A 27,192-nucleotide genomic window follows, 5' to 3' on the forward strand; every position below is an offset into this window, starting at 1 on the left:
GCGTGTGGATGTTTTATTGCTTTAGAAACAACTTTCCTAAACTTTCAAGACAGTGTTCCATTAAATAAGAGCACTAACATCTTGTGCTTAAGATTTTTTCCCAGCCAAACCCATAGATAATAGTATAATTTTTGCGGTAGTCCTTACTAAAGACATTTAACGTGTCCTTTTGTTGTCATTGAACAATCTAGATTATATCACACACAAAATCAAAAGGCCTAATCAATGGTAATTATCATCTGAGGCCTGATTACATAAAGTATTCCTGGGATGTTGTAACTAGTGCTGTCTGTAATACCATGATCCACCTACCGGGGACGGTGTTGATCCTGTTTCTACTTTTTTCAAACAACATAAAGGAGCTGGTGAAGAAAAAAAGGCGAACTTGCATTCAATTGTCTGAACCTCACGTCATGGAAAGAGTTACTTTCTTACAGCGCGCCGAGAAATAATCTAAAAATGATGATGTTGGCTGGTGATGCGTGACTTTCTTCTGATCGTTTGGTTCTTAATTCTTCGTTTGTGAGCATAAAACTACAAAACTGAAGATGCACAGGAACCTGTTTACAAGGAAAACGCAGCAAGTTTCAGCTTGAGAGGGAAAGCGGCGCAGGCTCAAAATGCACTGGGATACCATTACTCATCCTTCTGTTTTTCTTGACGCCGGACGACTTTGTCTTGGAAATATGTTTATCACGAGTCGATTTTAGGCTCCGTGATGACAAAGTGTCTGATAAGCGAACATCGAGAACTAACAGTCCAAATTAAGAGGATTAAAACGACCTCCGGTGCTTTTGGAGGAGCCTTTTGATGGATTTTTTTTAAAACCTGTTTTATTTGTAATGTGAACGGAAATACATACTCCCTCTTCGAAGAGGGTCATATTATGTTATTATAGCCAAAAGGTAGAGGTAGAAGTTTAGGTATAATACAGTAATAATAGAATAATATTGTCAGTGGGCTAAGATTGTTAGATTAGCTGGTTTAGAAGTTGTATTTTTATGTAACTTTTGGCATCAGAGCTTTAAATTTAAACAGGTCAGCTTATACTTTTGCATGTCTGCTCCAATGACTGTCATGTAACATGAGATGAGTTTTAATATTACAGTAGGCTAGTCTCAAAAGTTTCCAATACAGCGTGCACCAAAACCATGCCATCATTTAATTTAGGCATGTAGAAGTTTCTGGTTTAGGACACTCTGGAGTATCAAGATGTCAGTTAAAGCCAGAGCCCTCTACACTTTTTTAAGTGAAAACAAAGAAGAGATCAGTATCCAGGAGAATGAGGAATTGGTTATCTTCGATGAAAACTCAGTGAATGGCTGGTTTCAGGGGGAGAACAGCCGAGGAGAGAGAGGTCTCTTCCCTGCATCCTATGTGGAGATTATTCGTACTCGCTCAAACTCCAACGTGACGGATTGCTCCATAAGTCCAGCAGGCTCTTTAGGAAATGACTCCCCCTATTTCCCATCCACCCCAAACACCCTGCTTCACTCAGTGCAGATTGATGATGAAGATGATTATGATGATTGGGACGACTGGGACGACAGATCCACAGTGGTGGAGGATGCTGATAATACCGGGAGCTCTGGAGCTAATGGACATGTCTATCAGAGCTCGCGTTCCAACAACCCAAATGTGCACTATAGGGCCAAGTCAGTATCTGGGCAAGACAGCATTTCCAGCTCCAGGAAGGGCAGCATGGTGGGAAGAAACTTGAACAGATTTTCCAGTTTTGTTCGCTCAGGGGTAGAGGCATTTGTGCTTGGTGACGTCCCCATGATGGCAAAGATTGCTGAGTCCTACACTATTGAGATGGGTCCTCTGGGGCCCAAGTGGAAGGACAACCCACAGCCTTTCATCTGCTCCATTGAAGACCCCACCAAACAGACAAAGTTCAAGGGTATTAAGACCTACATTTCATACCGGGTGACGCCAAGCCACACCGGGCGTCCTGTCTATAGACGATACAAACACTTTGACTGGCTGTACAACCGCTTACTGCACAAGTTCACTGTGATTTCTGTGCCTCACCTCCCTGAGAAGCAGGCCACAGGGCGGTTCGAGGAAGACTTCATCGAGAAGCGCAAGAGGCGACTGATACTATGGATGAATCACATGACCAGTCACCCAGTCCTCTCTCAGTATGAAGGCTTTGAGCACTTTCTGATGTGTGCTGACGATAAACAGTGGAAACTGGGCAAGAGGCGGGCAGAGAAAGATGAAATGGTGGGTGCCCATTTCATGCTGACCCTCCAGATCCCTACCGAGCACCAAGACCTTCAGGACGTTGAGGAGAGGGTCGACAACTTCAAGGCTTTTGCCAAGAAAATGGACGACAGCGTGATGCAGCTCACGCATGTTGCGTCGGAGCTGGTACGTAAACACCTTGGTGGTTTCAGGAAGGAGTTCCAGAGGCTGGGAAATGCCTTCCAGTCTATAAGCCAGGCGTTTATGCTGGACCCTCCTTATAAATCAGACACCCTCAACAATGCCATCTCCCATACTGGTCGCACCTATGAGAACATTGGAGAGATGTTTGCAGAGCAACCCAAGTATGACCTCTTCCATATGCTGGATAAGCTGTCCCTCTATCAAGGCCTGCTTGCGAACTTCCCTGACATCATCCATCTACAGAAAGGTAATGATCGAAATATGAATTTTTTCATTTTTCTAATGCCTACAAACTTCTGAAAGGGAAGCAACGAGATGATCTCATCCATAATCAGTACAGATGGTTGAATGTGTCTAAGCTTCCTAATTCCTGCTGCTTGTCTGAGGTTAATAATCAGCTATAACTCTTCATCTAAAGCGGATAATAACTTAGTTTTTTCAGCCATTGAGCACATAAGAGTTTATCAGAGGACATGGGAGGTTGCAAATGTACATACCTGTTTATTCTCTGAGATTCAGACCCATAGTAGCCTTGCAAGATGTCAAATTCCTCATGAACTAACCCTTTAGCTATGATGTGGTTTTGCAGAAGCTTCATTAACAGTGAGGAATGGTAATGTGGTAAACCTATGGAGTGTGACCACGTTTTACTAATCAATCTGTGCAGTTTATTTGGTTATGGATCACTGAGTAGGTCAGGATTAGCCAATCCCCCATATCATACACCCACAGAAAAACACAAATATACAGACATACAACATCAGAATCCCAAGCCTGAATCATTATGTCAGCATGCTTTATGTGTCACCCAAGAATGAACATCAGGTCACACACACTCACACACATGCACCATCACATTCTCTCCCTTTGACATTTACAACAATGGAGTTTGACAATCTGTGCAAACAAGTCTTTTGAGATAAGGTGTTATCTTTGAAGGAAGAGTCTTCATATGTTGCTAAAATTGGTCACTTTGTACCTTTTTTTATTGGTTTGTAAATCACCTCAGCCATCTTGCAGAAAAAAAAGCCAAATATTCTCAGACTTTCGCTTCTCAAGATATAATCTTGGATCTCATTATGAAGCAAGTGACTAAATAATTGAAGGCTTAGATGAAAACAACAACATACCCTAGAATGGGGTTCTTAAACTCGGGTCCTTGAGGGCCACTGCTTCAACACACCCAATTAAAATAAAGCAGATCTTCTCGACACCTTGTTCTCAGGTTCTGCACAAACCTGCCAATGAGCCATTAATTTGGGCCAGGTGAGTGCAAGCAGGAAAACAGCTAAAACCTATAGGGTGGTGGCCCTCGAAGAACCCTGCCCTAGAAGTGTTAGTGTAATACTTAACTTGTAGTACCTTGTTAACGACATTAATGCTAAGTATGCGTACATAATTTTGTCATTAGCAAATGGAATAGGCACAAACAGGCTAAAGCGTTACTGCAGAGTGATCTTACAGCTGACAGCTATGATGTGATGAGTAAATAACTGAGCAGTTACCTTCTCATTTAACCAGTTTTTATAGACTTTATCAGCTCAAGACATAATCTCACAGCTTTTTGCAGACACATGAAGTCCTTCTCATACGTTTTCATAAATGATGCCGTCGGATGTTGGCACAGGGCTGGTTTATTATTAACTTTACTGACCTGAAATCACAAAGCATGCCATTGTTCTGTAACAGTTACAGTAATTTATTTTTCTGCATCATCACGGTTGTGTTTGTACTGATTTTCATAAATTCTTAAGTGTTGACTTTTAATGTTGAAGGATTGTCTGTGCAGACAGGGTGTTGGTTAATCAGCATTCTGCGTCAGCTCTCAAACAAGCCACGTATCAGCTGATCAGGGTGAGTTCAGGAGGAAGGGAAGGGCTGTACCAGTGGGGACGGATTAAAGCTGCTAGTAAATGTTATCACCAGTAAACAGCTGGCTCTCATTATCACAGCAGTCATTTGTCTTACAATTCAGCAAGTTACTTTAAGTCACCCCACCAAGGAATTAATAAGGAAAAATCCAGGCCCTCTGACCAAAATAAAGAGTCAGCAAAAAAATACAATTAATTTTTCAAAGCTTGGTTGTGTGTGGTTGGTGTCACATGATGAAACCATCAGGTGGCTAATGTTAGCAAGCGTCTTGTACTGCCTTGTTGTGATCAACAGGACTGAGTCACTTCTCTGAAAGTTGCATGACTCCCCTCTTTCTGCCATTTGTCTGTTAACATTTAAACTTGTGATTTTAAACAGTAGCAACTGTTGATAATACTCACAGAAACCAAATTATCCAAGGATACTAAAGAAGAATGAAAGGTTGCAGGAAGAATTGCATTTCTGCTGTCATTATGTAAGAAAAATAAATAGTGTGTGCAGTTCTCTTAGACAAGATTTCTTGGCATTTTTTAAGTAATTGATTAGTCAGCTAATCGGATTATGAATCATATAATTTTTAAATTATATTTATTTAGCTTTTTAATTTGGCACAAGATTACTTTAATTATGTGTAAATTAATTATAAATACAAGAAAGATTAAACTTTTTAAACAGCTTTTAATCAACTTTGCTGCTGATAATTAGCTACTACTGATACCACAAGTAAATAAAAACTATTTTGTTTGGCTTTTGTTCTGTAAAATGGTTAAAAATGTTGATCACTGTTCCCCAAAGCCCAAGAAAACGTCCTCAAACCAACAGTCCACAACCCAACAATCTTCACTTTCCTGTCAAAGAGAAACAAGAAATATTCATATATAAGAAACTGGAATCAGAACTTGTTTACATATGTCAGTGTTTACATAAGGCAATGTCCTGAGACTGCAGACTATTGTGAGATTTTGTCATGTGATCATCCATCTGATAAGACTGAAACGTTTTTATGTTTATCACAGAATGTAACAGTGATTGGGGCTGAGTCAATATAACTCATGTCTTTTGCTGGTGGCCAGGGATTGCCTCATCCCTCACCTTCCCAAGGGCGCTTGGGTCTGATAGGCCCACACTTGGAGGATAATAATGCTTTTATATAGCAAGGAGAATAAATGTATATACCCCCACCCCACACTATTAATCATTTGATTTATTTTCTTGGTGTCTTTGTAACTAATGTGAATAGTTTACTGGTTGACTCTTTTTATTCCAGTTTTCTGTAGCACGTTAAGATTCTCAGTAATATAAAGTGCAATAAAAATTAAATTTATTCTTATTCTTATTATTCTTATTATTATTATTATTATTATTATTGTTATTCTTTAATTTAAATTGTGTAATGTGAAGATGTGTAAAAAGTAAAATGTGTTTACTCTTTTGATCATTATTTGCACTATGAAAAATCTGAAATACATACATTTGTAGGACTACACGATGTGGAATATTGTGATTTGCCCTTTGTATCTTTTGATATACAGTATCTCACAGAAGCGAGTCGCATTTTTCACATTTTTGCTAAAATTTCGTTATATCTTTTAATGGGACGACACTATAGAAATTAAACTTTGACATACAGAATATCAAAGTTTAGTTTTATAGTTTGGTGTCCTGTATATCAAAGTTTCATTTCTATAGTGTTGTCCCATGAAAAGATATGATGAAATATTTGCAAAAATGCGAGGGATGTACCCACTTCTGTGAGATACTGTATACATACAGTTTAACACTAATTTACTTACACCATATATCCATTATAAGGTGTAAGTAAATTACTCCTGGAGTTCTGTCTGAGCTGGTCTTTAAGGAAAAGTTCTCAAAGTTTCTTGAAGGACTTCCCGAATCTCCTCTTTGGTTGTTGGCTGCCTTTTGTTCTGTTTTCTCTCAAGATGATTTCACACTGCATCAGTAATGTTCGGGTGCACGCTGTGAGGAGGATTCATCACACCATAAGACCTGTTGCCTTTGATTTTTAGACCAGTTCTTGGGTCATTTGGCATAGCTCAGCCTTTTCTCCCTGCTTCTCTTCTTCTTGACAGACACCCCTTTATAGAGACTTTTTTTTAATGAGGCTTTGACAAAAAGTAGAGGCATCCGGTGCAGGACAAAATGCTTAAAGATACAGTTTTAAATAGCTTCTTTGCTAAGTCGCTTGTTTCATCTCTCAAGTTAGAAAGTTAGGTGCCTTTTTCTGCTTAAATGATTCACAAATCATTGTTAAGTGGCTCAAAAAGAACAGCCAGGTACAGTTCATTTCAGACAAACCAGTAGTCTAGCTATTGGACTAGTTAAAGTGTTAGTCCATTAGCAGTCAGTAGACTAAAAAAAGCTAAAATAAAGCAACCAGTGTCCAAAGAAAAGCTTTTTTAAGACCTTCAGAAAACCACTTAAAAGATCAGAAGTCTGGCTGGTTGGAAGCTAGATGTAAAGATATGGAAAATCATGACTTTAGCATAAGACTGATGCACTTGCCAAGAACACGCAGGCTGACCCAAGCCCTTTTTTTTGCCCCCAAGCAGAATTTGACCGCCAGACCACCTCAGCACCACCAGTGCTTAACTTTTACTGGGTAAGACACATTTAGAAAAATGGTCCCATATAGATTTGCACGTTTTAATATGCAGTGTGATGTATGAGTGTGGCCTACTGAACCTGTATTTAACAGTAAGAGAAAACATCAGCTGAGATGGCACATATAGTTAGGCAAATTTCTTTATAGACACAGTTTATATGATAATTTACTCAAAACAAGTCACTTAAAGTTTAATATTGGAATTTTACCCCTTATGCAAACACAGCACATGAGGACATTGTGCAGCAGTGTTTTTGTTCAGGCAGGGACCTTTTCCCTCTGCTGGGTCTTCCTTGTCTGTCCAGATAACTTCCTTTGATGTAACTGGTGTTGTGCTCAACCAGATACAGCTGTGGCAACACTCAAACACAAAACTGAGGTCGGCTGTTTCCGGTGCACTGTTCCTCCTCCTCTTTATCCACTTATTGCTTTTTACCCTGCCTGCCTTCACTGAGGTATACAGGAGCTGGTTTCTAACTGTGACTCCAGTGTGCTACAGGGATGGCGTCAGGATGTTGTGGTGGGCAGCAACTGCAATAGATAAAATAGGCCAAAGCAGAAGGAGGTTTTGGGTTGCATCAGAGTTTTATCAGAATGAGCCCCATCAGCCACTTTCTCCTCTTTTTCTCAGTTTTCTCAGTCTCTGCACATCTGGTTAATTCTTTCATCTTTTCCCCTGCAGACATCCACCTCTGAGCTGTCTCACTGGGCTTTTGCTCTGGTTTCAGTAACAAAGAACATAAATCTATCTGATGCAGAGGCTGGAACTTAACAGTACATTGCAGTACTCTGAATCTGCCAAAGTTAATCTCAGAGTTAAACCCTGATTTAATTTGAATAAAATGAAAAGGTTTGATACAATGGGTTAATAAGATTGTATTGTTATAGAATAGATGGTCTCTGAGGTTTTTGTTAGAAGAATATGTGAGCACTGCAGGCTGCAACCACACACACAGCTTGTTACATTCACTTGTTTGTTGTTTTTTTTTTTATTTATTTATTATTTCCTGCTGAGTGTTTGCAGTTATTTAATGATTGCATGTTTGCGTTGCATTACACTCAATCAGAGCTGAATTCTTAGATGTGTGTTCTCAGGAGATAAGAATATAATTACACTAATAATTACATGTGATATTTCTGGGAGCTAAAGTAGATATCAGATTCTGTAGATTTTACACCCAACAACATTCATGGCTCCAGTCTGAGACAAAAAAAAAAACACTTCTTGGAGCTTTGAAAGGGCGTACAATAGAGTGAAACCACTTTCACAGGGCAGGCATCTGTCCACCCAGATCGGATCACACACAGCGTAAGATGAGATCTGAGGCCTTAAAAGAAACCGAGACTAACAAGGGTTACGGACCTAATATGGTCTCATTTCACCCTTTTCCAAAATTAGATAAAAAAAAAGATATTTTATTTATTTAAAAGAGCCTCAACTTTGTATATTTTGAACTAAAGAGCTTTGCATTAATTAACGTGCAGGATGTATTCTGGGTAATTGTATAATGGCTACAGTTATATTTTAAACAGTGTTACAGCTTGTAAAGCCAAGCATTAAAGATAGTGATATTTCTCACTGTGCTGCTTTTAGATGTAGTTATCTACTGAAAATTACCAAGGAAAGGAAGGCAACTCTTTAGTATTTACAGGTACCACAGCGGTGCTCTCGCCAAATCTCCCCAAGTCCACTGCAAACCCTTTCCAGCTATTACAAATTAAAAAGAGCTCATCGATGTTGCCTGTTGTTGTGCTTATTCTTATATCCCACCTCATTTTCAAGTCCCACTGGTTGATGAGCAAGCTCTGTTTTCATATGAGCAAAATACTAACAGCTAGCAACTCCAATGCAGTGGGGTTATCATTGCCAATTGAGTTATGCACTGGAGCAACAAACTGCTGTAATTCCTATTAGATGCCTCCTCATTCATAAAATCTGCTCCCACAGAACCCTGTCACAGCTGCTCATTAAATGGGTTTCCATGATTGTTTTGTGGATTTTGAAGATGCTAATTTAAAAGAGGTGAATGGAAACAGAAAAAAGTGAAGAACAACAAGAAACAAACAAACAAAATAAGTAAATCCTTAAGCCCCAAAGTTCTTCTTTTTTAGGTTTCTGCTTAAAAATGACATAGCCAAAAAGAATTCATTATTTCTCCGCAAATATAAACTCTGTGTAAACCATCTTGGCGTCAGAATAAAGCTAACACTTGTGAGATTTCATCAGAGGTGAAAGTGAAAGTAATTGATTAGAAAGAAGTGATTTTTTCTTTCCAGTGAATGAAAACATAATAGTCTTTTTTGTTTTTTAAAGCTAACACTTTTACCAAGAATCTGTCTATTTTCTACTTATTCCAATGCAGGGGCTCAGTGGGGCTGGAGCCTATTTTACCAATAATGAAACATTGAAAACAAACTTGAACTATAATTTTATCTAAAATGAACTGTATGGACTTAAATTTTAGTCTTTGTTCTAGCCATCGTCCAAGTTACCGCCCCCCTCCTTCTGGTCACAGTATGTTTACCTCAAACAGCTGATGACAGAAGGCGGAGCTTCTCTGTTACAATTTAATGGAAGATGCTTCACAGACACCAGAATTAGCCCCACGCTAGCATTCCCATCCCCCTGATCTTCTTCTTGTGCATTTCCAGGATAAACTTAAAGGTTGTCATCACTTACGATGCCTGTAGGTTCAAATTACACGTGATGGGACATAATACCATTTCGAGTCTTTTTAAAGTGGAGAGTCCATGTTTTTTTTCTACCTTCAGCTGTTGCTCAGAGTACAGTAAAACATTTCCAGTCCAGAATAGTGCATTGTTCAGTTTAAGAATGAGCTGGCTCCCATGGGATGCCTCCAGTCATCCTATGAAAGCCAGTCAGAGTTTTAAAATGGACAAGAGGATTGTTGGCCTACATATGGCAACACATTAAAAAACCACATGTGGGCTCTATCATTTGAGGGAAAACATATTTTGTTTACCAGCTCTCAGGAAATATGTGTGCCAAATGCCCCCTTGAGCGGCATGAATACCAGAGAGGCCTCTGACTTTTAGCATTAGGGTTTTAACTGCGTGCCCACATGTGTCTCTTTTTGTTTTGGCTGCACAACGCTTCATGGTGTTGTGTAAGTTTTCTTAAAGCTGACCAGGAGTACAGGCTTTTTGTTTGTATAATCTTACAGAAACGATAGTGCTTTTGTTAGAACAAATGGGACAGTAGGGCATTGTCAGCAGGTATCCAAACTGTAACTGGAGAAGTCAGAGTTGGGTTTCATGAGTTTTCGGTGGCCCGGTTATCACACCTTTCGAACACAAACTGCATGTCATGTGGTTGGTTGACTGTGGCGATTGTAGAGAGGGAACAGTTTCTCTTTCTCCTGACTGCTTACTCATAAATCTTGACAAAGGCCCTCGTCTTAACACACACTGCCTATCCACATGCTTCAGCATTCCTGTGTGTGTTGGCCCAGTGCAGCGTTGTTTCACAGTCGCAGAGATCACAGATGTCTCAGAGGACTCTTTCTTTACCAGCTCTGCCTTTCTCTTTCTCTTAGAGAACCACAGATTTTTGTGGCATTGGAAAGGCATTAGCTCATAAAAGTGTTAGCTTAGATAAAAAAATAGGCCATAGTAATTTTCTGTTTTTGTCTGAAAATGGATTATATCATTGGAAACTTTGCATTTCATTAAACAATTCAGTCTTGATCACCAGCTCTTTAATCTCACTTAGCAAAAACCAAACCTTATATCAAGCCTTGGTAACTTTCGAGACACGTGTACACAAAGCAAAACAGCCTGCATCTGTGAAAGGTTTTATTTTAGCTGATTAAGATTATTCAAAATGTGCTAATGTTGAAGATTTTGAACATGTGGAGTTAAAAACAAGAGCAAGTTTCTTGCTAGGCAGTGAGATATTATTAATGCAACATTAAGTTTTCTGTTCTATCAGTAAGTCCAAGAATATACTTGCTTTTAATCACACCCCGATTATCATGGTTGCCCCACGTGTTTAGGCAGCTGTAGCTCAGAAGGAAAAGCAGTTGTCTGCCAACCTAAAAGTCCAGGTTGATTCCAGGCTTCCCCAGATTACATGCTGAAGTGTCCTTGGGCAAGACACTGAACCCCACGTTGCCGCCTAATGTGTCTATCAGGGTATGATGGTGTGTAATAGAGTAAAGCACTTTGTATGCAACAGTAGAAGTGCTGTATGAGTGGGTGAATGTGATGTGGTGTAAATGCTTTGAGTAGTCAACATGACTAGAAAAGCGCTAGATAAGTAGTCGTGTATTCTAGCTGCAGTATACGAGTATTTACTAGCTGTAACAACTGCATTACAACTTTAAGTTAACAAATTTTAAGACTTTTGTTGGTAGCTATTAAAATTTAGGGAACTTGTTGATGACTGAGCTGGAAATTCAAAAATCATGACTATTAAACTCTGCTAGTCCAACACCACAAGTCCTCCCCACTAGGAGGAGATAGACAATGCTGGTAACATAAATAATACGAGATCACCAAAGTTTATAGCTGGTCTTGTAATGGGTGTTTACCTCTTTACCAGGGCTGTTTTTGAGGTGGAAATCTCTACTTCAAAATTCTGTTTAGCTCCTGGATCCTGTGGTGGAAATGGATGATGTTGAGGAAAGGACCCCTTAGAGGGAGGACGTTCCTGTGGTTGAAAAACAGCTTTTAGGCATAATTAGTTATGCTGTGACAGTAATTGTTTTGAGTCAATATTTTAGGTTCTGAACAATTCCATTGTTATTCAAAATGTTTAGAAATTGTTGCGCAAATGAAAACCTTCCAGTTCTCTGTGGGTGAGCAGTGTCCCTGTCACCACAATTCTCAATTTAATCCTTTCCATCAGGGTGCATATATTACTAACCACACTGCTCATCACATGCTGTAGATGAAGTTGCCTCTAAGTCACAACACAGGAAAAGAGAGGCTCCTCTTATCTCCACAGCTCTGGCTCTATCAGGTGAAGATCCACTGTTTATCTTCAAGTGACCTGTGTGCAGCCTTAGAAACGGTGCTCCGACAGCTTATCTAGCACAACAATTCAGTGAGGTCAGAGTGGCTCTTTGTTTACGTGTTTGACCTGCGACCCGTGATGTAGAGTGGTGAAAGTAGACATTCCCTGTCAGACATGGAAGCTTTTCTTGCTGTGACATGCAGCAAACTGCCTGTTTCAGCAACGCTGTTAAAGAGCACATTCGGCACAGACGCTGAAATTCTACTGCTGGCTTGTAATCATTTATACATATGGGATAAAAAAACTAAGGTAATTGACTTATAACTGCCTAACTCATTATTACAATGTACCGTAATAATAAAGCTATTATCATCTCGTCGCGTGGGTCTCTGACTCCCTGCTCCCAGTCCTTCCAGCAGAGGAGGGAGGACAGTTGTGTACCTGAACACTCAATGGACAACCTGGGTGAAACCATGGAACTGCTTTGAAGTTTAAGGTTGGAAACCGAGTTAGTGAACAGGGACCCCTTTCATACCTTAAATGAACATCCTGATGTAAAGTCAGTTGAGCCTTCTGAGCAGGTCGTCGGGTGGTTATCTGGTTGTGTGCGAGGCCCAGGGCAGTTGTAGAACTCCAACAATTCTGTGACAAAGTTTTACTGTGGTATACAGGGATATGATCCAGGTTATGGTGGACGCCTATGTTTCTCAGGAGGCCATGAAACATTACCATGGATAGATGATCAGAGGGTGGGCAACAGGTACCAGAGGGCCAATGTCTGTTGACCTTGGTCATGCAAACTTGAGTCTGTTTGAGTTTATTGTCACAATACCAGCTTGTAAGATAGCTTTTAATTAATTGTCAGGAATAAGTGGGAGCTAAAAATGATCGCTGTCTGTATTTGTTCATAGTTTGATCAATTTGTTCTTAGTTTACTGGAAATAAAATATGCAATTCTCCTATTCCAGTGGATCAAGAGTGCATCTAAAGCGTCCATCATTTGTTTTTACTAGTATTTAGCTGAAAGTTGCTATTCTTTACAATGAATTCTAAACTCTCAAAAAGTATCTTGTATGGCTACACTCAATACCAACATACCAACATAATACTTCTGGTTGGCTTGGAGACAATATCTCTCAGAGGAGAGCACAGTTATCAGTAAATTTTCTTGTGTTAAAATGATGCTGATTAACTCACATTGCATGGATACATGTGCTGTGACAGCTCAAGGACTGTTAATACTTAGACTGGCCAAACATATTTTATTACAGGAGTTATCTTACTCTTATTTGTTCTCCCTCTTTTCAGCCATTGCAGCACTTTTCACTAGACAAGTTTACAGAGCGGAAACAGTACATCTGTTCCACAACCAAAGAGCTGATGTAATGTTACAATCAGAAACACAACAGAAGGCCTTGAAGACATCATAATTCCTGTCTCACAAGTAATAACAAAAAAGATATACAAGTATAATATGATCTAACCATTTATAATGGTCTTATGTTAAACTTTGTGAAGCCAAGATCTGGCCAAATGCTCAAAGTAAACAAAATCTCATAAAGCCAGTCAGTGACAACTGCAAATCCAAACGCTCATCCAGATCCAGTCCAACTTTTAATTTCACTGCGCTAACGCTCATTTCCCCTCCTACAATGTATGAAAGCTAAACTGAAAAGGTACAAAACAAATCCCATTGCAAAAGAATACTGAGATAAACAGTATTTATTAAGGGTAATGAATCACCCTTCCTTTGAAGAAGCATATCCCTGCTAGTAAACATTGTGATAGGATAAATGTCCGACACATGGGAAGATTTATAACCGTCTGTGGAAGTATGAAGTATGTTATAGTTTAAATACAGATTACACAAAAAAAAAAAGAACATCTGTTGAACATCTTCGCACATAGATTTAATCAACAGTGTTTGATTTGAGTTTAGGAGCTTTTGGAAGCATGTCATATTTCTACAGGCTTAACAGTTATGGTCATGTTCCTAAAACTTGTGGATCAGCACAAAGGAATTTCGAGTTTGCCGAGGAATTTGGCAGGTCGCTGATTAAATGTTTCTGGTGACTACAATTTCCAAAGCATCATGAAAAAAAATGTGTTTTTGTTTTCATCACACTTTATTAAGAAGAATCAGAAAAATGTTCTATGTTTTGTTATTGCTTAACGGCCTCTAAGAATAAAGATGAGCCTTGGAGCTAAATCTTAAAATGGGTTGTAGGCACATTCCATAAGAGGATGAAAACTCCAGCTCTGCTTCATCCGTGCATCTGATTGGCTGCTCTAAACAGTTTTTATAGTTAGCTTACTCAGCAGTTTTTTTTTTCATGTTTGTCCTCAAAGCTTTTAAGGCTAACTCTAAACAGTGGATGATATTGCAGAGTTCTTTTGACCCTGTCACGCATTCTTAAAGCAGTTTCTCTGTTTTTCCTCCTCACTTCTCAAGTATTTTTTTTCCCCCTTCTTCTCAGTTCTCGGCTCTTCTGCACATGATGTTCCCTTCCTTTCATGTCTATGTTTTCCTCTTCTCTCATTTATCAAGTTTAAATATCATCAATTGCCTGATCGGTACCCATTCACACCATTATGTAAGACTGCACAAATTTACTTACATTGCAATGCCACAATAAATCTTTTTTTTTCATCAAGGTCAGTTTATCAACCAAAGCAGTTCCTTTAAAAAGGGAAATACGCTACTTCAGCTGCTAAAATGTAGTGTTGCAGCCTTGTGATATGAAAATCTGTTTATTCTGTTTACCTACAGATGGCACGTGCATAGACCTAAACTGGATTTGGTAGCTTCTAATATACAGAATAAAGCAATAAACTGAAGACAGTCTAAATTTTTCCTGAATGAATGCTAGGAAGTGTGTCCCGGTGCGCTTTTAATTGGTGCAATAAACCAATTATACTTAGAAAAATGGAATGCAGTAAGGATGATGCTAAAACACAGGAGTGCAGCAAAGTTTTTACTGCATTTTTAAAGTACAACATTAGTTATATTTGCCAAGCACAGAAAAAGATGCAGTTTAGAGTATATTACAATATTTTGCAATTGTGTTGATCCAGTTAGTAACTGCCTATAAATTATGCTCTGCCCACGTTCATTTGAAATTGTTCAGCAGCTAATGTAAACAGTTGATGCACATATTACATTTATACTTACTTGTAAGCTTCAATACTGGCACGCCTCTTCCCAGCAAACAATGTGGGATTGGCTGCCCGTCAGTAAATAAGGGTCCTGGTGTCCTCGTCTGTCCCTGCAACATTGCAAATGCATCAATATAACTTAATAAAATGAATAAATAAAAATAAATAAATCTGGCAGAGCCAAGCAGAACAAAATTACACACCTCAATCTTTTACACATTAACAGTAATTACACTACTGCAATTTACTACAGTTATTAATTAAACAATGTTTTGGTCATTATAAAAGATACCTATACATCTTACATCTTTTTTTCAGCTCAGTCTGGACAATTCAGATCTGGTCCCATATAATGTCATAATGTAAACATATAGCCCTTCATACATGATTTCATCTTATGATTTTTTCATGTTTTGCATCCATGCTACTTAAAGAAACATACCAGCAGATATATTTCTCTGAAATATGGCAATATGTGTAACTTGTATGGCCTCACAAAGACTAGCACATGTGTGGCCTCTCTGCTGAATGGCAAAATGGTTTTCTTGAGCTTTTTTAAGCGCATTATCTTCTAAACCTTTGCTTAGTCAGTGGTACCATCGAAACGGGCTGGTTCTCTAACAACTGCCATTGTTTCCGAACCAGTTTTTAGATTAGGGTCTATTTTGTTTACATCATAGACACTACAGTGCTTAATCTGGAGGTTCAACAACGATGAAAGAACATAGAGAACCTATAAAATTCATTATTTGGAACACGTATAGCCTATCTACATCTGCAAAAGCACCTAAAAAACTGCTAACATTTATGTGTGCTAACTCTACTGAGTCGGTATAACTGCAGCCTGTAACAAATGATCAGATTCATAACTGCTGTCAGAAATGGATGAGATAAGTAGCATTCTGCAATACACATTACAATTATGATCGAATGACTTTATAAAATAGCCTCCCCCTGCACCAGTACCACTGAGTTGTTGGCCGCCATTATCCACCTCTGGAAAACTGGTCGAAAGTGGCATCCGTTTAGTGTGTGTAGTGTTCATAGTTTTACACTGGATTTTTGGCCGATTTTAGGTCATCATCTGGGTAAGTTCAGTGCACTGGGTTTTTGCTTAAATTTCACTGTGAATGCACTGTGCACTTAAACATAATGTTCGATATAAAGCATTTGCTCTGTTTGAGACACAGCCTGTTTAACAGGGCTCAGTATGTTCATCCTTCATCTCATGTATCGAGTTATTCTTCTCAACCACGATTCACAGGCCATGATTATAGGTTGATAACGACAGCATAATTCCAGATGAACCTCAGCCCCAGACTAATTAAGCTAGCTGTCACATTTCTGAGTGTGATTACTTGGTCTGATAAACAGTGGAGTTTTTGTTACAGAGGAAAATCTCTGTGCTGGCAAATGCTTTGATTTAGATTCTCTGTAGTTTTGAGAGATAAGTCTTATGGGATCAGTTTTGCATTTGAGACATAGAGTGGGTGCTGCAGAGATGTTGCTACTTCAGTCCTATCTTTTCTTGGACTTGAATTTGGAACAATTATCTCCCATCCTTTTAGGTGATTGGTAAAGTTTGCAGCCTGACTGGCTGTGCTTAGGAGCTTGGCTCTGCTAAAGAAATTGGGTCAGGCTATGTCTCCAGTGACCACTATCAAAGAAAGTTGAAAAAAAATGTGTAAAGAGAATTTCCAACAGCAAACAAGGCACATTTCTTTTGAGTAAAACTACCACAGTGCAAAAGTTAGCTTAAGTTGCTAGCTTTGGACCTGTTATATGATAATATAAAAATGAACTAATTTTGTGATATTTAGAAGTGGTTTCAGTGAGTTATGGCCCAGTATTGGCTGCTATATTTATATTTGTGGGTAGCTAACAATTTAGCTAATGTGATGCTAAAACAAACAGCATGTGATGCTAACATTGAGCTCACCTTGCTGTGTGTTGTCATACATATAAACACACATATACATTGACAGCATGTGAAAACAACCTTTTGGTCAAGATTTTCTATTTATATAAGATTAATTAACAGATTTCTATATCCAATTATGCTTAAACATTAGAAAAACTAAAATGATGCCACTGAGTTATTGTGGCATTATTAAAAGCTACAATAAAAAATAAAATTTTACTGACAAGATATAAATTACATGTTATTGAAGTTATTACAGCGACAGCATATTGTATAGCTTGCTCACCAGCCAGCCATGTGTTTTGGCGTGACCACAGACTTGATGGTTTCAGTTTAGATGCAACACATGTGTTCAGTATTATGTCATAAAACATTTTATAAGCTTTTTATTATGGCTTCCTAACTTCTCTTGTTTGAGTAGCACCAAAGAACACTATGTCATCAGTTCATTGTGGTGCTTGACACAGACGTCAGCCACTGCTCACACACACACACACACACACACACACACACACACATGCACACACCCTTTACCAACGTTTAGTGTGTTGCTACAACAAGCCTCATTTGTCCTTGCTTGCAAATGTTTACTAATCTGTCCAGTATCAATAACATTCACTAATCTTGCTCAGTCATGTAAGTCCTTCTGATGTTTGAAGTCTTTCAACCCAATTCCCAGATTAGTTTATTTTACTGTCCACTGATGAGTCACAGTGCTTATGCAGACCTAGAATGGATTATTACAGCCAGGACTCTTAAACATTACAAAGCTTCACTTACAATGTTTAAGTTAAGTCTATATTGTAGTTGTATATGAACTGGTGTGTTAAGTGGCTGTTTCAGTGAGTTGTTTCCACATCAACAGCATTTTTTCTTGTACTTGAAAATGTTGCCATCTGTTAAATATATTTTCACCTTTACTTTTCAGAGAGAAATGATGTACAGTTCAAAAACATAAGGGGAAAATTTGAGGTGTATATTTTGTGGTCTGTATTGCAGCTGGTCATTCTTTGCTGTACTGGTAGCCGTGCTTACTAATATATATTATCCACTACTGTTAGATTCCTTATAGCTCGACACACCACTAAAGGCATAAAAACGTTTTTCCCCCAGAAGCTGAAGTTGCAGTTACATTCCACGTAACTGATAGGGGGAAAGCAAATTTTCTTTGAGGAGGCATGTCTTGATTTGTAAAGATGAAGTCAGTTTAGTGCATTACAAATAGAACAGATACACTATAAGAAAAGCATGCATCCACAGCATCTTTTTAAAGTGGGAAAAGTGACCTCTTTCAGGCACGCAATACCCAGAGTTGATGATATCTATCTATCTATCTATCTATCTATCTATCTATCTATCTATCTATCTATCTATCTATCTATCTATCTATCTATCTATCTATCTATCTATCTATCTGTCTATCTGTCTGTCTGTCTGTCTATGCTCAGTGTTTTAAGTTTTCCCAAATCAACTGATGAAAGTTTGGATAGTGCTTGTGGAGAACATAATTTTATGTATATGTATGTGCGTTCGCTTATATGTATGCGTAAGTATATGTCATGTATGAGTGTGTATGTGTGTGGGGGGGGTGCTTGATGGGTTAAGATTGAATTTTTTTTTTAAAGCACAATGTGTTGCTATTTAAAGTGCTTTACAAATAAAGTTTGATTGGTTGATTGATATTAACTAGTCTCAGCTGAAGAGGCTCCACTCTATTTTTATGATGCCACCTCTAAGGCTTAAACAGGAAGGGAGAACAAGTTTAATTAGATGGAACTGAAACTGATGATAGCAGACGAGAAACAATTATAATACACATGCTTGTCTTAAAACTGCTTTGTGTTAATGCCAGGATCTTTAAAGAATCTGTGAAGAAAAATTATGCTGATGTTGCTCAATATGAAGTCAGCTGCAGGGAAACTGGGGAAATGCTGTCAAAACTAACCCAGAAGCAGAAGCACACATCCTACACATGTGATAGCATGTGGTTTTGCTGTAAACAAATATAAGTTTAAGGCGGGATTTCCGTTGTCATATTTTATGTTGGCAAGAAATGGATAAAGCATTGCAGGGAATTTTTTGCACTTCCTGTAGCTGTCCTGCAGTTACTTTGGGCCTGGAGGGATGTGGGGAGGACACTGTGGGAATGTCTGATAGTTAATCTTCCTCACTACTTTATAGATAGCATACTTTGTTCCGCCTTGTCCCAACACAGAGAATACATCTACCATGTATATTTTGTTGTTTATCTAAGCTTAGTTTAGGTATTTTGGGGGCATTGGCAGACACTCAGACAATAAAAGATTACATCAGCGGGAGGCTTTTAATCTTTTTCTTGTGGAGCTTCAGTCAACGCCATCTGTTACAAAAACTGTTGTTGCAAGTACATTAGCAAGAAAGATGGTAAAGGATAGGCAAATTCTATATTTCTAATTGGCTGTCCCATATATTATGATGTAGTTAATGACAAATTTAGGAATAAATGTAATGCGCTCTTGTGGTTGTGAAACGGGCATTAAATAGCTTTTTCTGGTGTTAAAGAAAACCTGTTAAAGGCATTAAAATTGGTAATACCCAGGATGCAATTTAAAGCAAATTTAAGGGTCCATCTCTTTTGACAAAATGACCAAGTTGTTAACCTGCCACCCCTGTGAGAGTGTTGATGATGATGTAGTCATCACCCCATTAAATGTTAATGGATCACCTACTGGTTATGTTGTGCTTTCAGCTTCACCGTCCTCTTCCTCTTCTTTGGCTTGTTTTTTTCTTGTTTCTTCAAACCCCTGTCAAGTACCCCTATCTACCCAGCACACATACACATAAATCTGTCACATGCAGAACAGTGTGGTAGCTTGTCTGTTCGGGAAAGATAAAGAAATCATGGTTTTGCACACCACTGGTTGTGTATCATTTGTCATTTGTTTAGTGGACAAAAAGAAGCAGGGGAAATTTTGAGAAAAGAGAAACTGCTTTGTACTCTGTCCAGCTCTCTATTTTCACATTTCTTCTTCATTTAGTCAGTGTTTTTTTTTTTTTTCTTTTTTTCTTTTTGGTTATGATAGCCATGCAAGTTTTAGCTACAAACTGAATTAGCTACGAGGAAAAAACTCCGTTTGATTAGATTTTGCACCTAAACAGGTCTTGTTTAGAATCCTGTTTAGCACCAAGCTAGAGAATAGAGTTAGCTGCAAGAAGCATCTCAAGCTTTCTTTTTGATAAGATTTTGTCGTATTCCGCCTCTTTACACATACACACAGGAGTGCCTTTCCTTTATGTTCCACAGACGTGCTATCTGGTGATGCACATTCTCCTCTCATGTGGAAAGCAGAATACATGAATGTAGGTCAACACCACAGACTGAAATCTACCGTCTCTCTGCTGGAACAGACTCCATGTGGTGTTCATGCTTTCCCACACTTCTGCCAGGAATTACATACAAAATGCAGTGTAGCATGACCCCATGGATACAGTTAATGGATTTTTTGCTGGTAGGGACATTTAATTCTGAACACCTAGCTTGTCCAAACTAGTCTTGCAAGTTTGATTGATGTAGAAGTAGATAAGGAGATGTAAATTTGCAGTGTCTTACTGAAATCTCTTTGCTTCCTGTTATGTGATTGAGACAGACTCAGTAATTTGATGGGAAACGCATCATTGCAACATGCCTTTGGGCTGCCATGTTCTGCACTTGGAAAGTGACTTCATAGAATTCTGGATGAATGTGGTTCCAACTTGTCCTACTGAGACCAGACGTTTGGTATGCAGTAAAACAAGTAATGATTGTGTGGTGTGTTCGCTGCTTTACCTATAACATGTAAAGCTTCCAGTAGTTAATTTTGGGACGAGGCAGGGTGGGGGATAACAATGTTGGTTTTCAGCAGTAGCATAACATTGTCGTTTTCATCGTCCACTACATCACACTGGAATTTCAATCCACTAAAAGAGCAATATAAAATTATTTTAACTCTATGTTTAACTTTGCGCTGAAACTAATTAAAAGAAAATACGGTATATAACCTTTAGTGAGTTTTGCTTTGTGTGCCCAATTTTTTTCATCTTTTATATTTACGCTTTTACCAAAATACAGCAGAAGTCTTGAAAGATGTTTGAAAAATTGCTCCTATTTTTGGGGGGGGGGGGGGGTTGAAGGAGCCTATTGTTGCTTAGGGAACTGTGAGGAACATGCTGCACACTTAGAAAATAAAATACCTCACTGGCAGGGATCCTCAATACTGGTCCTCGAGGGCCAGTGTCCTGCAGGTTTTAGAAGTTTCCCTGCTGCAATACACCCTAATGCTGGGCTCACACCAAACGATTTTCACGGTTGCAGACTAAAAACGGAAGTCTTTAGGAAATCTTAGGAGTTTTGCTGGAGTCACAGCGCGCTCCTGTCATCTCGGTCGTTAGGTGTGAGCTGGTAATCTGCGCTGTTTAACTTCAATCCTTTCTCCAGTCTTGGATCTGCGTTACAGTGTTACAGTATAATGATATAACAAATAAGAGAATACAGTAAAACTCATTCATCCCTCCAGATTCCGATGAGTCGGTGTAACACCTGGTGGAGATGCAAAGCCACACTTAATAATGATGATGTGTAATTTCCTCCTGGAGGGAAACTCTCCCCTTGCTTGCTTTACTGTGTGCAGATCAGCCCTGTTCCATATCAAGTGTCCAACATGTCACAATAAAATGCTAAAAGAATCTAGTTGCAGTCTTGTAATTTGTGACCCTATAGATTCACGGTCTTTGTCAAATCTCAGTCTGAGACTAGGCTGAGACTTAAGACTCTAAACATTGGTCTTTAGATGTGAGCTGGTAGTCTTTCAGAGTCTTGTGCAAATCTTTAAAAAGTCTTCTGGTGTAAGCCCAGCCTAACTCAGATCAATAGATAATTAGCTTGACATCAAGCTCTGCACAAATCCGTCTTGATCAGGTGTATTGCAGCAGGATAATTTCTAAAACCTGCTAGACACTGGCCCTTGAGGATCAGGACTGAGGATGCCGGGTTTAAGGGACTAAGGATTGTTGCGTGGTACATTCAGAGGTACGGCTGTTGTACCTTTAACAGTCAATAATTATTTGTAGCTTATAAAGATCAGTATTGGGGTACAACACATTCATCAGAGATACAATACTAGTACAACAGTGGATACCGAACTGGTATTTCATTTTCTGAGTGTGTGTATGCATGTGGTTTTGAACTCTAACAAACAGTTTGGTGAATAGGATACTAGTTTTAATGCCTAACTGAACTAACCTGAAAGTTCAGGTTTCAACATTTCTCTCCATGACAGACTACTGCTAACAGTTCACACCCTCACCTACACTAAAAATATAGAGTGTAGTTTTCTAGTTTTCCCTTCTCCTTTGACCTGATGAGCAGGCTCGTTGTCTGTAACTTAACTGCGCACCTTTAAGTGAGCTAGCTATGTTTTCATGTTTCAAGCTAACTGCATTTAGATAACAATTATAACTTTTAGCTTTGCTCACTAGAAAAAATTTCACATTTTCAGCCAAGTTAACAAATTTTGCCAGTTTAGCTGTATCTCACCGCTATTAATTTAGCTTATGGTAAATAGTGGTGGTGGGCAACAGTTAGATCTTGCACCTATTTTATAAGCGATCTTTGGCTACGACATAAATTTACTGTAGATTTTTTTATCATGGCTACAAACTAACTGCATTTAGCTAACAATTTAGCCTTTTTAGTTTGCTCACTAACAAATCTCTCCATATCTGTTTAGCCAAGCTAATGTTTTAGCCAATTTAGCTCAATACTTGCTCGACTGTATTTCACCACCATTATTTCTTCTTACTAAACACAAACAGTCATTCACCAAGAGTCACAGATTGATCCTCCTGATCATCATCTGGTTACTTTCAGTGGTTTTAATTACTTTGTTTTGATAAAAACTAAACAATGTCCATTTTTAAAATTACTGGCAAGCATTCTTTAGATGATCCGCAACAGGTAGTACATGATGCACCTAAAGGATGTGTATGTTTTTTTTTTTTTTATTGTACTGAGAAACAAAATCTGTCATTTTTCTGCATTGTTTGCTATCACTCTGTTCATTGTAGAAATCTCAGATTGTTATCTCAAGAACTGGGGAAGTCAAAACACAACAAATCACATTGCTTCATACCACAAAGGTTATCTACAATCCATCTTGTACCATGTTTTTGGTAACTGGGCTTACATTTTAGATGATGTGTAGCTTTTAACCAGCCTGTTTATGCAATAACTCAGTTTACCTAAGTGTCAATGTCATTATGTCTGTCTCAATTCAGGTGCCTTTGCCAAGGTGAAGGAGAGTCAGCGGATGAGTGACGAAGGGAAGATGGACCAGGATGAAGCAGATGGCATTAGGAAACGTTGCCGGACTGTGGGATTCGCCCTCCAAGCGGAAATGAGCCACTTTCATCAACAACGAGAGGTGGACTTCAAAGACATGATGCAGGCCTACCTCAGGGAGCAGATAGCCTTTTATCAGCGTGTTGTCCAGCAACTGGAGCGCACCCTGCGCATGTACGACTGTCTGTAAAGACACCAAACTGCCTTCAATGTCAGGATGCCAAAAACACAAAAGAAAAGCAAGATTCAAGTCTTGACTCTTTTACCGAGGCATTTGGCTCAGATTAACAAGACCATTAAAGCGGATGTTACTGGAAAGATTTACACCAGTTTGTCCTTCACTTTGATGGATTCAAAGTTACCTTTTTTTTTAAAGACCTACTGTATCTTTAATTTCTGAAATACACTTCACATAGGCAACGTTACACCATATTGTTTATTTTACATAATTTAAGGTGTTTGTAAGAGCATAGGTTTAAAGTCATAGTGGATCTATAGTTGATGGTTCTATAATGTATTAAAGCCATAAAACGGGTTCTGTTTTTAAAATTGTCCCCTTCTCTCAAACATCATGCACTTTGGCTTCTCTAGGGATCAATTCAAGTTACATCTGATATGTAAAATGTATTGAAAACCATCAAACACAAAAAGCATACACATTATATTTTGGATTAACTATCGATACTCAATAAATATTCTAGATTTTATTCATCTGAGTTTTCTGGATTAACATTGTATACATTAGTGGAATGTTACTGATATCTTGTTGAGAACACAACCAGCTCAGGTGTTCCCTGTTTTGAGCTTCATGTTAGTTATACCAAGTCACAAATGCCTGTCTGAGCTTTGCATCGGGGCAAAGACTTACTGGGACTAGTTTGGTTTAGTGAATTTATGTTCATTTAGTGTGTGCCTTTAAGGTATGTGGCATTCTGATGGAATCTTCTTAGGTGAGATGTTTGTCTTGTGTTGCACAGGACAAGTCGCTGGAATGCATGAGCTGAGTTTTCAGACAAGTTTGCACATGTTTTTACCGTGTATTGGTCATACTTTGTGGTTGTGTATGTTGCATGACTATAATGTGTCAATAGCTGTGCAATTTTGTTTTTCCAAAAGTAAAAAAAGTATCTTTATATGTAGCAGCAGATTTAAATATATATTATGAAAAGTGTTCAGGTAGCCATAATAAAAATACACATTCACTCTCCTGGATAGGGTGATGGGTATTCTGTTAATTAAAAAAAAGCTTTTACTACAATTTTAAGGATTCTCCATTAATTTGTTTGTAATACAGTTTTTGTTGTATAGAAAAAGGTCTGCAGAGTTTCAAATGAAAACCAACACAAAAGGGAATTTTTCTCTCCAGCAGAAGACGCTGCTCCTGAACTTTTTGAAACACCTTGTTAACTAAATAGAATACATATGTAGGACATTTGTTTAATGCCTGCCTCATGGCTATATTTGGTACAACTCAAAATGAATGAGCAGCTACATCATGCTCTGGCAGTTTCGAACCGATATTTGACCAAAACAGCTGACTGAGTTTTTGCAGTAGAAGACCTTGTCACTGTGAGTCGCTGCCCTTGTGAGATCCATAAAACCATCTAAAATACTGTTTATTCATTGGTATTATAGTCAGTGATTAAAATAATTTTTAAGCACCTCATTGCCCAAAGATTTTTTTTAATGTAAAAAAACTACTTGAGATAATCATACTTACCATTAAAATATGGAAAGTGTAGAAAAAAAGTAGTTCTGTGACATTTTTTACCCCAGGGAGAGATCTTGGTATTTTCTTTTTACCCAAAGCAATCATAATATTCAAGTAAACATATTTACAACAACCTTTCAAATTTCATGAAATTTGATTAAAAAGTAAAGATGAATAGAGATGCATGGTAACAAAGTACCACCAGGAAGACTGGCATCTAGTTTTTCTGCATCTAGGATAAACAATACAAGAAGAAGGGTTAGTTATCACGTGCTTTCTGAGCATGCTCACCTCCCATTTGGCAGTGACTAATATCAGTTAGTGACTAAACTTAAAGAGATAGGCACTAAAATTAAGGTTTTCTGAGCTTCTTTCAGAAAAGCTAATGTAAAGCATTAGGGCCAAAAAGAATAAAATAAAATTCAAAGTAAAGAGGCCTTGCGATGGACTGGTGACCTGTCCAGGGTGCACCCTGCTTCTTGCCTGCTAATTGTTTGCATAGACTCCAGCTTCCCCACAATCCTGAATTGGACTAAGCAGTATAGATAATGGATGGATGGGTGGAATAAATGAAAACCAATAAAAACAAATCAAATTATTACATGTACACCTAATCTGGTATAACCAGTATAAAGAAACCTATCACAAATCTATGAGTAACAATAAAAATGGATCCTGTGAATCCAAAGCTATAGCTAACACATTGTTAGCCTAGCTTAACTTAGAGGCTTAAAATGAGCAGAAACTGTTAGCCTTGGCTAAAGAGTTTGATGTTTAATAATTCATAATTTAAAATGATAGATGTAAGCATGAGTTCCTGGTAAAAGTGCAACTTCTTACTGGTTTTGTAACACTTTATAATCGTACATAAAATGTTAATTTGAATGAGTCAGGTGTTGGATGAGCTGTTAGCTTGTGAGACAGTGGCATTTTCCCAGAACCTACCATTTTTATGCTTAGCTAAACTAAACAGTTATGGGTCAAAATGACAGAGGTATAGCTTTATTATGAATCTTTCTTAAAAATAACTATTCCTGCAGTAACATTTCATACACCATTATCATTTTTTATATCTGATGTGATTTAGCTGCACCTTTGTTTTCATTTTGCTCTTGTGAAGCGTAAAAATGTTTGCCCATTTACTGACTTAAGCAATTATGAGAATTTGAAACCCACATGACTCTGCATAAGTTAAAAAAAATAACTACTTATTATGTTTATCAAGAGGAAACTTTCATGGTGACTTGTGTTTAGCACTACGTTATTTGTAGAGGTTTATGTGTTGCCTGCCTTGCAGGAACAAGCATTACCTCAACAAGTGTTAGGAATGCTTTTACTTGCTTGACATGTGGCTGCTAAATCAACAATAGTGCCAGTTGTGAGGCACTGATTCTTCATTAGGAGGGTTTGATCTCTAGGTGGTGTGTTTGAATGCATGTGTGTGTGTGAAAAATGGAATGTTTTTTTTTTCAACTTCTTTGACCAATTTCTGTCTGTTAAAACGTTTTATGAGTCTCACATAACTATAAGGAGAAAGAAAGTGCTGATTCAGCATGCAGGTGTCTCAGCAAGCAAATGATCTGAGTGTGTGTGTCTGTGTTACTCAGTGCTGCTTCATTTAATGGTACTGTTTAGTCCACATCTGCAGCTTGTGCTGTTTATGTTTGTTTCTCTTCAGAACAAACCTTTGCTTTTCAAACTTTTCCTTTTTTTTTAAAAAAAATATTGCTGTCATCGTTTGTGTTCATTGCAGTTTGTCCATGACCAAAGAAATCTGAGATTTGCAACTGCACTACTGCCTATGGTTGTGCAGTTAGATGTGCTCTCTGGTTTTGTAATTTAATACTTTCTGCTCTGAGGAAAATGTGAAGAGAGCATTTGGAAAGACAAAAAGAAAAAAAAAACCTTCTGCAAAGAAACTTGGACACTAAAGACTGTGACAGAATTTATACAAAGAAAGAGTGAAAATCCTTTTTGATGGTTTACTCCAAACGCTGCATGATGCATTCAATGCCAGGTATTTCACACAGGTCTTTCTTAACATGGTTGTGTGACTTAATAAGTAGAGGGGGGCTGTATGCTTCAGCTTCTGTCTCTGAAATAACAGATGGTTTTCAGTAAGACATTTGTCACTTGATTTAAGGGAAGGGGACATATAAATCTTAATAAAAAGTAATGATGA

At 38.2% G+C, this 27,192-nt stretch overlaps 1 protein-coding gene across 1 annotated transcript; it reads left to right on the plus strand.

Annotated features, from left to right (window-relative positions):
- The first annotated feature begins 320 nt into the window (after window positions 1–320).
- On the plus strand, window positions 321–27,192 carry snx33 (sorting nexin 33). The gene is made up of 2 exons (XM_041996690.1): window positions 321–2,641; window positions 23,236–27,192. The coding sequence occupies exons 1-2, from the start codon at window positions 1,213–1,215 to the stop codon at window positions 23,487–23,489; spliced, it is 1,683 nt and encodes a 560-aa protein (XP_041852624.1). The 5' UTR covers window positions 321–1,212; the 3' UTR covers window positions 23,490–27,192.

The sequence above is a fragment of the Melanotaenia boesemani genome, chromosome 10, assembly GCF_017639745.1.
Source record: "Melanotaenia boesemani isolate fMelBoe1 chromosome 10, fMelBoe1.pri, whole genome shotgun sequence".
In the NCBI taxonomy this organism is placed as follows: domain Eukaryota; kingdom Metazoa; phylum Chordata; class Actinopteri; order Atheriniformes; family Melanotaeniidae; genus Melanotaenia; species Melanotaenia boesemani.